Below are 13,382 nucleotides of genomic sequence, written 5' to 3' on the forward strand. Positions count from 1 at the left end.
TCCCCACAATCCCAAACTGGAGTTCAGGGCCAGTCAAGACCCTCCTACCCACCAGAGCAGGGATGGGCAATGAGATAGGTTTGGGGGAGAGGTAGCGTCTGGACTTCCGGATGGCAAACTTCTCTGTGGGTAGAGATTTCCCAGCAATCTTGAGTTTCAGGCCCGGCACAGCTCTGTGGAAGAGATGAGGAGGGTGGGGAGAGGGTGAGAAAATGCTAGAAAGGACAGAGTCCCCAGCCTGCCCAGCCTCTGCTTGGCCCCTCTCTGGGCCTCCGTTTCCCCATCTACATGATGAGAGCGTTGGACTCGCAGCCTGTGGCTCTGGCCTTATTTCACGGGCCCTGCCCAAGACCCGAGCACTTCCTGGGGCCAGGCAAGGGGCTGCCCCGCGGCAGCAGGCAGAGGCGAGAATGTACACAAACCCCCCAGGCCTGCTCTGCCTTTTAGTTGTCCCTCTCTGCTCCCAGTCCCCATTTCCTAAGGGCCCAGCAGAAGTCTGACCCTACTTTCACAGAGGAGATTAAAACTCATAAAGGGAAGGACCTGCCCAAGACCACACAGCACAAACCTTTCATTAACTTTGGCCACGTGAGTTGTGGCCTCCTCAGCTGTTCCCAAGGGTACAGTAAAATGTGGTATGCAGCTGGGCAAGCCTCCACATCTGGGGCCTCACCCACCCAGCTCCGCCTTACCCTCGATCTCTGCCACAATCATGGGGGTATGGCTGTGACCTTCAGACCTGAGCTGTCCAGGCCCAGCAAGCAGCTGGACCTAGTTGTGAGGTCCCCCACCAAACACCTCCCCTGCTTATTCACTGTGCAACCGCTCTGGGCCTGCTTTCTCATCCCTCAAATGGAGACGACGATATGAAAGGGAGAAGTTGTTACCCCCAAATATGCTTCTTTGGCATAAAGATTATTTTAGGCTGATTATTTTTAAGAAACAGCAGACACACAAAGAGCTCTGAAAACCTAGTAGAAGTTACCTTTTTGTACGAGACATTAACATTATAAGGGAAATCTCCATTTGTAAGGTTATCTCTCTCTGTACCAGGAAGAGGAGGATAACTAAATCTCTAGAAACTTATCAATGGAGAAGGCAGAGACTTAAATCTGCGTTACAACCATATACCCTCTTTTACCTGAAAACCTCCCACAACTGGCTCCCTATCCCCCCAAATCTTCTTTTGTCCTTTAGCTGGAGATGGCACTTAAGGTAATGGCTCAGGCCATTTCAGAGAGTTAACTCAGTTTTCCTGAGTCTCTCCCATGTATACAGGAGTTATTAAACTTCTGTTTGCTTTTCTCCTGTTAATCTTATTATGAGGGTCTCAGCCAAGAACCTAGAAGGATGGAGAAAAAATTACTCTTCCTCCCCCACAGATTCTTACCCTCACAGATCTTCTGGAAGAGTCACATAAGATGGAGACACAAAGTCACTCAGTAAATGATAAACGCCCTGTGACTGTGGCAGCCCAGGAAGCTAGGGTTACCTAGCATGTTGCATGTTGGGGCCAACCCTCACCGTGACTGGAGGAACGCCCTAGGCTCCATCCTCAGCCTGCCATGGCTGAGCCCTGCTCTAGGCCCTTCGCAGAAGGCAAACACAGTAGTGCAGATAAGAATAAAAACAGCCATTTATTGGCTCCAGGCCCTACCCCAGGCTCTTTAAATCTATTCTCTATTTGATTTGCAAAACAACACTGCAAAGGCAGAGGTGGTTATTCCCATTTTACAGATCCTGAAATTGTCCAAGGTGACACAGCTAACAAATGGCAGAGGCTAGATTTTATCCTGTTTATGTGATTCCAGCTCTGCTTTTCTCAGTGGATCAGGTGTACTCAGCAGAAGGAAGCTCTCTGGACCTCAGTGTCCACATCTGTCCTACACTCCAGGTGAAAGAGGTTCAGTGGAAAGAATGTTGACAAAACCACTTTTGTGAAAGAAAACCTCTGAATGGATTCAAAGGGCTCTCACCAGCGGCAGCAGGAGGCGCCGGCGGCGATGGGAGGGAAGGACAGGCACGTGGGGTGACTGTGGGGGAGTGTCGGGGAGGCGACAACCCCACCACCTCCCTCTGCTCAGGCTGGCTGTGGGCAGGGCCTGCGATGGCCTGCAACGGTCGGACCCACCTAAACAACTCCACTTCGTCATCCCCGAACGGCTTGTAGTCCTCCTTCCCAAACATGCTGAGGTAGGCGGCCTTCATGTAGATGTAGGTGGCCTGTGTGAGGCAGAGCAACAGTCAGGTGTGAGCAACCCGCCCTCCAATCACAGTCCTGAACTGGCACCAGTACCTTACTGGAACCTCACTATGGCCCAGCATAGTAGCTGACATTATATTATCCCCAAGCCCCAGGGGAGAAACTGGGCGAGGAAGCCGAAGCAGCTTGAGGATTTGAGCTAGGAGTTAAATCCACGATGGGCCGTGTCTAAGCAGCTGCCCCTCTCCACTCCGAAGCAGCAGGGCAGACACAAGCAACTAGAGGATGGACGGGGTGGCGCTGAGGACAGGATGGAGACAAAAAGACGGGGCAGCACGGGCTTCACGGAAGCAGCCACTTCAGACTGGGCCCTTGAAGGCCAATGGGAAGATTCACAGAGACAGAAAAAGGACCTTCCAGGCAAGGGGAACAGCCTGATCAAAGCCAGGGAGGGCAGAGATGTGTGTACGTAGGATACAAATCACTAGCATAAAGTATGGGATGTGTACAAGAAGAGGTGTGAGGCCAGAAGAATGAGCAGGGCCCTGGGTCAGGGCTCAGCTCAGGGCTCCTTGGTGAAACTGCCTTGCTGTGTGCCAGGCACTCTACATACATCACCTCACTTGATCCCAAAGACAATGCCAGAAAGGAATCCGTACCCCACCTCTACTTCCTGGGACAGCAGAGCTGCTAGGAGCAGAGCTGGGAGCGACCCCAGGTTGGTGTGGCTTCAAGGGTCTGCCCACTGGATCCACAGCCGCCATTGACAGCTGCCACAACCCCACCCCAAAGATCCATCCCCGAAAGCCGCTCCCCTTTGCCTGAAGTCCAGTGCCAGGGGAGTCTGGCTCTGTGCTGCCCTCCAGTGGCCAAGTCTTGAACCACAGCTCCTGCCACCTGGGGCAGCTACCCAGCAAACAAGTGTAGCGGGTGGAGGAGGAAAGGGAGCAGGACATCCTGGAGTCTAGTCTTAGGAGAAGGTGGGAAGCAACCTCCACCTGGGAGCCCCACCCATGCTGAAGCCCAGGGCTACTCCCAGTTCCAGTCTGCCCTCAGCACTGCAGTCTGCCCTTCCCAACATGAGGAAAAGCTGGTCTTTGTCGGGTGTGCTGAGAAGAAGCTCCCCTCTGTGAAATCTGTTCCCCATTCCTTCTTTAACCTCCCAGTGTCATCTGTGCCTTCTCCCCCTCCCCGGCCCTGGTAGTGAGCCACCAAGCCCTCATGATTTTACCTCCTATATAGCTCCTAAATCCCACTGGCCTTGCCCTAGCCCTCACCTCAATTATTGCACCAGCCTCCACTGCATCTCCCTGCTCCGGGCCACCAGGGATGTCTTTCTACTGCCCTAGTCCACGCGGTTTCCTAACCGATCTCCTGCTCCCCCTCCTGCCCCTGCAAGCCATTTTCCACACCACCTGCCGCTCTGACCTTTCAGAATCAGATCACATCAGTCCCTCCTAGACATCGTCTCACGGTATCCCATCACACTTAGGAGAACATCCAAATTCCCGGTCACGGCCTGCGAGACCCTGTGCAGTCCGCCCCGTTTCCTCTCCAGTTCCCCTCCACTGTTGCCCCCTCACTCATATCACTCTAGCCACACTGGCCTCCGGGCTGTTTCCAGAACACATCAACTCACGGCTTCAGCTTCCTCCCGCACTTGCCCTAATATCTACCAATGCCCTCTGCCTGGACTGTTCTTCACGGAGATGTCCACACGGCTCGCCTCTTCACTCCATTCTGGTGTCTTCTCAGACAGGCCTCCCCTGACCACACCGTTCATCACGCCCTGCACCCGCACCTTACCCGATTTTTCTTCATCGCACTTCCTGGAACCTGACGTTATCTTACACTGTACATCATCTATTTGTGTGTTTCCTGTCTCTCTCTCTCTCTTCCCACTAGAACATGAGCCTTGAGGGGATCTTTGCTCGGTTCATTTGCGTATGTCCTGCCCTAGAACAGGAGGCGGCGTGTGAGCGTGCCCAGCGACTGCAGGAGGGATTTCTTAAAAGCACGAATCTAAGCCACAAGCATGGGCTCCCCCACTGTCAGACTGAAGCCCAAACAGCCACTCAGGGCCCTTGGGACCTGCTTTTCTGGCTCCTCCTCTTCTGGCCACTCTTCCCCATCCCTCCTTGAACTCACCTCAGGCCTTTGCCTGTGCTGTCCCTCTGCCTGGGATGCCATTGTCCTTTCTCTGCCAGGCTCGTCTGCTGGCTTCCTCTAAGAGCCTTCTCCTACTCCCCCCAGACAGCGCACCCTCACTGAGTCCACAGGAATTAGGATGGACGCAGTGACCTAGAGTTGTGAGACCCATGGACATGCAAGTTACCAGGGGATGTTATGGGGCCACACTGATGGAAAACTGCAGCCACCTTCCCTGATGGGACTCCTGTCTCCCAGAGTTATCTGTTTGCCTATTGAGTCCACATGTTTATTTTGCTGGATTATTCTACCAGGCTCTGGGATATCAGACAGTTCTTGTTCTCAAGAAGCTTACAGCGAGTGGCTTAGAGGGGGACGGTCCCTCCACAGTCCCTCTGCACTCCCACCCACAAACCCTACGCCCCTGCAGTTCTCTCGGTTTGGGGAGAGAACTTCCACTTCCCTCCACTCTGCCACCCTAATTCCTCCTCCTTCAAGGTTCAGTTCAGACATCTCCTTTTCCAGAAGCCTTCCTTGTGCCCTTGGCTGGGCCGCCCAGGGATGCCTCAGAGCTCCCCTCTGATCCCCCGTCACAGCACTGAGCACACAGTTGGCACCATCTGGTTTCTGCTCACCCAAGCTGCGAGCACTGCGGGAAACGTGACGGGCCCAAAGGGACGACTCGGCATAGCACAGGCAGAGAAGAATGCTGAGCAGAGGGACCGGCACGTATGGCAGTGGCCACAGGCCAACCTCCTAGAGCTGGAAGTTGGTGGACTCTGGTGGCCAAGTGCTGGAGATTAGGGATGAAGGAAGCCCCAGAACTCGGGGTGCCACAACCCCTACTTTCACAGGAAACCCTTCTGAGGAAAGCGTTGCAGAGAAAGAGGGGCTGACCACCCCAAAGTCACAGAGCTGGAGACTGAGCCAACTCAGGAAGCCAGACTTCTTGACACCTGGGAGGCCTCGTCCTCCCTCTGCTCTGCACAGCGGCCGTGTGGCCACCCCAGGTCTCTCCTTCCCAGGGTAGGTGGGCCCAGCTGCCTGCCCCACTTCACAAGAAGGATTCTAGGTCACTTTAGTTTAAAAAGGTTCCCCGAAGCTGTGTTGGGAGTGGGAGGTGAGGAGGAATGAATGCTGGGCCCACAGGGCCTGGGCTTGAGGAAGTCCTTCAACAGGAGGCTGGTTTCAGGGCAAGCTGGGCCTCCCTGGGAGGACTTGAGGAGCAAGGGAAAAGCAGAGGCCTTTGAGTCACACAGAACTGTCTTCAAATCCAGTGTCTGTCAGCAACAGCTGTGTGGCCCAGGAAAGTCACACGCCCTCTCTAAGCCTGTGTCCCTCCTGTGCCTGATGGAGACAACGCCTGGGCACACAGAGCTCCGAGAGAGCCCACTCCTCCTGCCAGCCCCACCTGCCCACACCTGGAGAGTTCCCTTTCAGCTTGGGCCCCAGGTAGGGGGACTGAAAAGGGACTTTCATGCAGAGGTGGGGGAGAGATGAGAAATAGGGATTTAAGGTCACTGAGACACAAGTGCTATGGATTTGACACTACCAGATGCTCTGTGATGATCTAGATGACTCTAAGACCCTTGGTTCAGAAGTCTGTGCTATCGTTACTATGATGATAACGCCTGATACTTATTCCATCACTTACCATGATGTTATAAGCTATAAGATGCTGTGCTGAGCATCTGTTTTGCTTCGTTTTGCCTACCTGGCATCTCTTTAATGCCCACCCCCATCCACACTTATTCTGGGGCATTACCTCATTTTCCTTCTGGGGAACCACCCATCTCCTACTCCCAATCCATGAGGGGTCCTCCCACCCCTGTTTCCAGGCATTGACTTGTGATCTATGCCAGACCAATGAGGCTCTATCCAGGGACTCTGGTTGAAACCAAAGGGAAGATGTGAGTTAGGGGCAGGCAGCCCGTAGCCACCCTGCTGGCACATGGAGAGAACCTGCCTGTACGGCAAAGATGTCATAGAGGAGAGCACAGTCCCAGGTGGAAAAAACAAGCCCAGACGAAATAATTTGAATTCCTGCATTCAGCCCTACCTGAAGTCAGATGTGCCTAGAATTTTCAGTTATATGAACCAATGAGCCTTTTGTGTTTACACCCGCATAGTCAGGTACTATGTCCACTAGCTCCATGTGACTTTTTACATTTAAATTAGTTAAAATGGAATAAAATTGAAAACATCCAGTTTCCCAATTGCAGTAGGCACATTTTGAGTGCTCGGTGTGCACGTATGGCTAGGGGCTACCACATTGGACAGTGCAGAAATAGAGCATTTCCGGGACTTCCCTGGTGGCGCAGTGGTTAAGAATCCGCCTGCCAATGCAGGGGACACGGGTTCGAGCCCTGGTCCGGGAAGATCCCACATGCCACGGAGCAGCTAAGCCCGTGCGCCACAACTACTGAGCCTGCGTGCCACAACTACTGAGCCCACATGCCACAACTACTGAAGCCCACGCACCTAGAGCCCGTGCTCTGCAACAAGAGAAACCACTGCAATGAGAAGCCCGCACACCGCAACGAAGAGTAGCCCCCGCTCGCCGCAGTTAGAGAAAGACCGTGCATAGCAACGAAGACCCAACGCAGCCAAAAATAAATTAATAAATTAATTTTAAAAAAAGAAATAGAGCATTTCCACGGTAATGGAAAGTTCTGTTGGGCGACACTCACATAGACCATGTGAGTCACAACACACACTTCTGTCCCTTGTGACTAAAAATCTCGACACACTGTAGTTCTAAAGGTCATCTGTTCCTCATGGTCTTTAGTTTCTTCCAACCCTGAGGCCTAGTAGAATTTGTGGTTTTGGTTAAATTCCAGCTGAGACATCTGCGTTCAGTTAGGGGTTTGGCCCTTGCTCTGGGGGCTCATGGCCAGTCTGGGTTGGCCTGGTCCCCCCGTGCCCCCAGCACATGGTGTCAGCCCACCTTGGACCAGGAGTTCTCCTTGCTGAGCAGGTCTGCGTAGAAGTAGGCCATCTTCCACTGGCCCTTGTAGGTGAAGCACCACATCAGCTCCCAGTAGCACATGTGGTGGAACTGCTTCCAGTGCTGCTGGGCCTCGCAGCACTCCTCGAACCGCCGGATGGCCTGTGGGCACCTGCCGGTCAGCCTCGGTGGGCGACCCCTGGCCCGCCCCCGCCCCGCTCTCTGCACCCTCTGTCCCCGCCCAGCTCCACAGTAGCCCCAGCCTCCTGCCGCGCACAGCGGCCCAGCCCTGTGCCAGGCTCGGGGAGGGGGCGAGGGGCAGCAGCGGGGAGACAGGAGTTGTGGCCTCCAGTCCTGGTTCTACCGCCTGAGTCTTACACCACCTTGGGCCCAGTTACTGCCCCTCCTGGGGACTCTGGTCTTGCAGCACAAAATGAAAGGGTGGGACAGAGCTATAATGGAGGGATAACAGGCAGTGGAAAGTGCTAATCTTAAAGTGATATAATAACGTCTATGCCTCAGAGCAAACTCCAAAGGTTCCAGAAGCTCCCATGAAGTGACCTGGACCTGGGGCATCTGTCCTGCTGCCTGAGGAACCACAGCCAGGACCAGCAGGAGACGCCAGAACTCCAGGTCACGGAGTCCGTCCTGGGCCTTGGCTTAATGCTGGGGACTCTGCCCGGACCGTGACCCTCCCCGCTCTCACCCCTTCGACGGCTCCCTCCCAGCTACAGAGCCCAGACTCCTTAGCCAGACCCTCAAGGTGCCCGCTTCACCCCCTGGCACCAGGTTCCAGCCTGTCGCCCTGCCCTGAACAGCGGGTCTTCCCACCTCTCTGCCTTACTCAAGGATGCCGCAGCCCTCCATCTCCCGTTCAAATCCTACTCACCACAAATGCCAACTCCTCCCTCGTCTTCCCAGACTGTCTCAGTCGGAAGTGCCTCTCCTGCCCCCGCTCTCTCGTAAGTCCTCTCTCGGGGCCCTCCTCCCAGTCTGCCCTGTCCCCGAGTTCGTCTGTGTGTATCTGTGTTTTCCTACTGGCCTGGGAGACCCGAGGGCCCTCCAGCACTGGCTCCGACCCCCATTACTCACCGCGTCAACATTGCCTTTAATGGCTTCAATCCGCCCCGCAAAGAACAGGAAGATGGCGCCCTGCAACAACACGCATGTGGGTCCGTGTGGGCCCACAAGGCACACGTGGGCTGGGAGTATCTGCCAGGAGGTAGGGCTCACCTTAGGGTATCGCTTCAGGTAGGGTCTCAAGAGCTTCTCTGCCTCCGCGATGTTGACGTTCCCAGTGCCTGAAGGAGGTGGGGGGACAATAGGACATGTCACCATCCTCCCTGGTGATCCTCCTCCCAGCAACCTACCAGGGGCTTCTCAGGGTCTCCGCTTCCCCTCTGTGAAATGGGATGATAACTCTTCTATCTCCAGGGTGATGTGAGGATTGAATTAGACAGTACAGCCTACAGCATCCTCACACCCTCTCTGAGGTGGGCATGACCCACCCCCATTTCACAGATGAGAAAACTGGGGCTGGAACCCAGTCACACTGTGAGGAAGCGAGTGGCCTGCAGGCCAGGCCCCAGGACAGTTGACTCGGCTCTGCTGTTTCTGGTTTCAGTGCCTCATGCCCAGTCCTGGGGGCCCGAGCAGGGTCTGCAGCCCCTTGCCCTCTCACCCGCTGCCCTTAGAGCCAACCAAAGCCCAGAGGCCCCAGCACTCGCCCCGAGCACGCTCCTACCGAGCACAAAGGTGAGGAAGGTGTGGTAGCACAGCAGCAGCATGACACAGAGCACGGCGCGGAAGCTGTGCCCCGATGCCCCCTCCTCCAGCTGCAGCAGCCCGTAGTCCTGGAGGAAAGACGGGGACTGGCTGAGGCCAGCAAGGCCTGAGCTCCCCAGGGTCCACCACGGGACCCAGGGAGGGGGGGAGGGGCCTGGGAGGTCACGGGACAGGTGTGAGGGCAACGCTGCCACAGAAGGGACCAGAGAGTGCTGGACTCCGAGTCTGGAGCCCTGGAGGCCGGGTCAGCTGCTCCCAGGCTGTGCAACCTCGAACAAGGGGCTGCCCCTCTCAGTGCCTCAGCCATCTTCCTGAGGGCAGGGGACACCGCTGCCACAGTCAGGGCAAAGGCGTGGGTGTCCCCTACCTCCTCAATAGCCCCTTCCCCATTCCCCCCTTTATTCACTTGCTCAGTCCCCATAGTGGGCACCAAGGCCATGAGCAGCCCCAAGTCTGGTGGGGGGAGTAGGAATGACAAGGAGGCAGATAATCCTAACCACAGGCTCAGGGTACAGACAGGGCTTTCGTAAGATTGCTCAGTTCTTGTAGTATTACTTGTTATGATTATGTTCTTATCGTGTCACATAATATGGGTTTTCTGTGTAGTAATGTTTCCTTTAAATAAATTTAAGTAAAAAATATGAATCACATTTGAGAAAAATGATACATAAGTAATAATATAGAGGTGTGTGGACATGGCAAAAATCAGGAAGGGCTGGAGAAAGTCCAAGTTGGAGAAACATTGCCTCCTGTAAAAAAAAAAAAAAAAAAAAAAGCCCCTTGTTTTACAAAAAAAGAGGCCCAGAGGAGGGCGGGCCTTGCTCAGACTCACAGGGAGAAGGGGATGAGGCTGGATTGACGCAGGGCTCCTGACTTCCAGGTTAATGCTCCTTGTACCACATCAGGCCTCCTCCACCAGGGAGCCCTCCCTGATCTGCTACCTGGCACTCAGGTTCCTGCCCTCAGTAAAGCCTCTGGGTGCTTGAGTCCTCTGGTTTCCACCTCAAGGCCCAATGCACAGTAGGGCTTCCCTTGGGCATCTCCCAGACCAGAAAATGGTCCCAAGGGAAGGGACTTGCTCAAGGTCTTCTGAGGGGAGAAGGACCAGGTTCCTGACACCTGCCAGGCTCAGAGAATATGGCCCCAGGCCCCTGAAGGAGGACCCCAGGAGCTGCTCTTCACACACACCCTTACCCTAGAGCCTCTCTACCCTGGGAAGGGCCTGGCAGGGATCAATGGCCCCATTTTCAGGAGAGGAGACTGAGGTCCAGAGAGGTCTGAGTCTTGTCCAGGGCCACACACTGAGGGGGGCTGAGCCAGGACAGCACTCAGGTCCCGCAGCCCCTCAGCCTCACCCTGTCCAGCTGAGCTCCAGACCTGGGGCTGAGCAGGTTGGGATCCCCAGAAGGAAGGTGGTTACCTTGTTTCCTGAAAACCCCACGAACTCTAGCAGCCGCAGGATCCTGGTAGGAAGCATGGACAGCGTCTGCAGGAAGAGGCAGGTGGACACGTGAAGGGGTGGGGGCTGACCCTCCCAATCTCCAACAAGCCTCCAGAGTCCTGGGGGTAATCCCAGAAGTGCAGGCCCTGTCTCTGGAATGCCCATGAGGAGGCCCCAGGTTTCCGAAAGCCAACTTCCCCAGATAGAGAGGCACTACATACAGAGTGACAGACAATTAGGAGCAGACTGCGTCTAAATCCTAGTCTCAACACTCCCAGCTCGGGCAGTTACATTTCCTCTCTCTGCCTCAGTTTCCTCATCTGTAAAATGGAAATAATAATAGCCCCTACCAGATGGATCAAATTAATATATGTGAAGCACATAATAGGGCCTGCACCTAGCAGTTAGCTATTGTTATTACACTGAATCCCTACTTTGTACCAGGGGCTCTGTCATTGCCTTTGATCCTCAGAACAGTGCTGCAAAGAAGGGATTGCTAACCCCTTTCAACAGATGGAGAAACAGAGGCACAGATAAGTGACAGGATATGCCCGAGGCACCACAGCTCATCAGTGGTGGAGCCAGTTCTCGAACCGCAGACAGTCCACCTATAACCTGCTGAAGTATCTGATGCACATGGCAGCTTGTATTTCCCAGCACTTGGGCCGGGATCACTGCTCCCATTTTACATATGGGGAATCTGGAACCCAGAGCGGGGCAGGGACCCCCATCAGAACAGGCTTTGCCTAGAGGGGAGAGAGCCACCCCCGGCCACACTCACACTTGTGGGTAAGTCCCTGGCCACCCAGGGCCAGGAGTCTGGATCGTCAGAGACCAGCTCCTCCTCCCAGGAGCAGGCACAACTCTTCTGAGCCTCCCTGCCTCAGCTCACACTGTTCCCTCTGTCTACAATGCCCTTCCTGCCTGGAAAACTTCCCCCGCTTATGGATCCTTCCAGATCCAGCTCAAATACTATCCCCTCCATGAAACCTTCCCGGGCTCCCCCAGGAAGGAGTCCTGGCTCTCCGTTCCCTGTGGGTCGTCGGCTGTTTCCAGGCCTGTCTCCTTCCCCGCCACTGGTCAATGTTTAACCACCAGCCCTCCAGGGAGGAAAAGGCCCTGATGTACTGTGTTTGTCAGTTTCTGGTGCTGTGAATACTGCCACTGTAGTGGAGTTCAAGCTTTCAACTTGCCTTGGGAAGAAACGCACAGAAGGGACTCTGGAGCCACGGCCAGCCCCCATCTCCACCCCAGCTGTGAGCCCCCAGGCTGGCCACGGGTCTGCTTCATCACTGGGGCCCGGGATAGTAGCTCGGCAGAGACCATGTGTAGGGCGGGGATGTGCAGGGGAGATTGATCTTGAACCCAGACGCTGTGGATGTGGGGAGGGCATGCCCACTCACCAGGTTGAAGGCTCCCACACCGAGCTTCACTCCTCCTTCAAAGTGCCTGTGGTTCTCTCCCTGGCAGTACTGTGAGGACTGCACGAGGCTGTCTAGCTCCCTGCGGAGGGATGCAAAGTCTGTTTCAGCCACATCTGGGGGGCTGGGTCCTCTTCCAGCCGGGCCCAAGTTGCCCCTATACTCCTAGCTGATCTCGAACTCCCTGGTGGTGGATCTGTAACCGTCTGGCCATCCAGACAGCTGATATTCGAGGAATTTCTAGCCCCATCTCCCATCGTAATGACACACCGCTTGCTCTTGGATTTCAGCTCTATCAGCCCTAGCACACCCGCCTTGTCCAACATCTAGGCATTTGCTCGTGCTCTGCATTCTGTCTAGAACAGTTTCTCAACCTCGGCACTACTAGTATTTTAGGCTGGATAACTGGACAATTCTTTGTTCAGATGGGGGCGGGAGGCCATCCTGTACATCCTAGGATGTTCAGCAGCAACCCTTGCCTCTACCCACTAGATGCCAGCAGCAACCTCCTCCAGTATGACGATCAAAATGTCTCCAGACATCGCCAAACGTCTCATGGGAGGAAAAACCGCCCCCAGTTGGGAACCACTGGGTTAACTCCAACACCGCCTCCTTGAGGAAGTCCCTCTGGAGTCTCTTAGTTGGGATCCAACCCTCTTTCTTCTGGTCACCAAGAGCTCAGAGTCCATATCCCGGTCTGCCTGGGGCAGGACAGGGGCTTTAAAGATGTACCTGCCTCCCTTCCAGGCCACGAGCATCTTGAGGGCATTCGCTCAGCAAACACGGACTAAGGTTTCTCTGTGCCAAGCACCGGAGGACAGCAAGGAGCAAAGCCATCAAGCTGCTGTCCTCACAACTCTCCCACTCTTAGAGACACACCCCTATCGAGTCACTGTGAGGATGAGGAGGAACCCTGGAGCCTGACCTAGTTTGGGGTTCTGGGAAGGTTTCCTCAAGGAGCTGACATTTGAGCTGAAAACGGAGGGATGAGGGGTTAGCCTGGCACAAAGTGTTCCTGGCAGAGAGAACAGTGTGTCCCGGGGCCCTGAGGGAGAAATCTGGCATGTTTGAAAACCGGAGGGAAGGCCCAAATGCCTGAGGCACGGTGGGACAGGAGCTACGGCTAGGAGGACAGGGGCACCTCCCAGGAATGACTCGGCAGGACCCAGGACTTTATTCTAAGAGCAAGAGGGGGTCTCAGGAGTTGGCAGGGACCGACTGACCTGACAAGGTTTGTGCTTTGAAAACATCACTCTGGCAGCTGGTAGGGAGACTAGAAGGGCCAGAACACAGTCTGGTTTCCCTGAACAATTCCAGCAGAGACCCACAAAGCAGTGTGGTGTCCATATACTGGGTGGTGTGTTATACCCCAGTAATACCTGGAAATCAAACTCACAATCTCTCTGCAGGGAAATAGTCACATTAAGTGGGGAAAAT

The 13,382-nt window shown here is 54.9% G+C and overlaps 1 protein-coding gene across 7 annotated transcripts in view; it reads right to left on the bottom strand.

Moving 5' to 3' along the window:
• TTC39A (tetratricopeptide repeat domain 39A) overlaps positions 1-13,382 on the bottom strand; it is a 51,338-nt gene that overhangs the window by 5,334 nt on the left and 32,622 nt on the right. For all 7 annotated transcript variants that reach the window (XR_009503127.1, XM_059922296.1, XM_059922279.1 and 4 more), the window contains 8 exons: positions 11,928-12,027; positions 10,504-10,569; positions 9,043-9,151; positions 8,532-8,599; positions 8,391-8,450; positions 7,299-7,460; positions 2,132-2,223; positions 53-173 (listed from right to left, as the gene is read on the bottom strand). Coding sequence is in view for 6 of the 7 variants with exons in the window: in XM_059922296.1 (XP_059778279.1) it covers positions 53-173; positions 2,132-2,223; positions 7,299-7,460; positions 8,391-8,450; positions 8,532-8,599; positions 9,043-9,151; positions 10,504-10,569; positions 11,928-12,027 (778 nt within the window). In the remaining variant the exon portion in view is untranslated. The remainder of the gene's footprint in view (positions 1-52; positions 174-2,131; positions 2,224-7,298; positions 7,461-8,390; positions 8,451-8,531; positions 8,600-9,042; positions 9,152-10,503; positions 10,570-11,927; positions 12,028-13,382) is intronic.

The sequence above is a fragment of the Balaenoptera ricei genome, chromosome 1 (assembly GCF_028023285.1).
Source record: "Balaenoptera ricei isolate mBalRic1 chromosome 1, mBalRic1.hap2, whole genome shotgun sequence".
Lineage (NCBI taxonomy): Eukaryota > Metazoa > Chordata > Mammalia > Artiodactyla > Balaenopteridae > Balaenoptera > Balaenoptera ricei.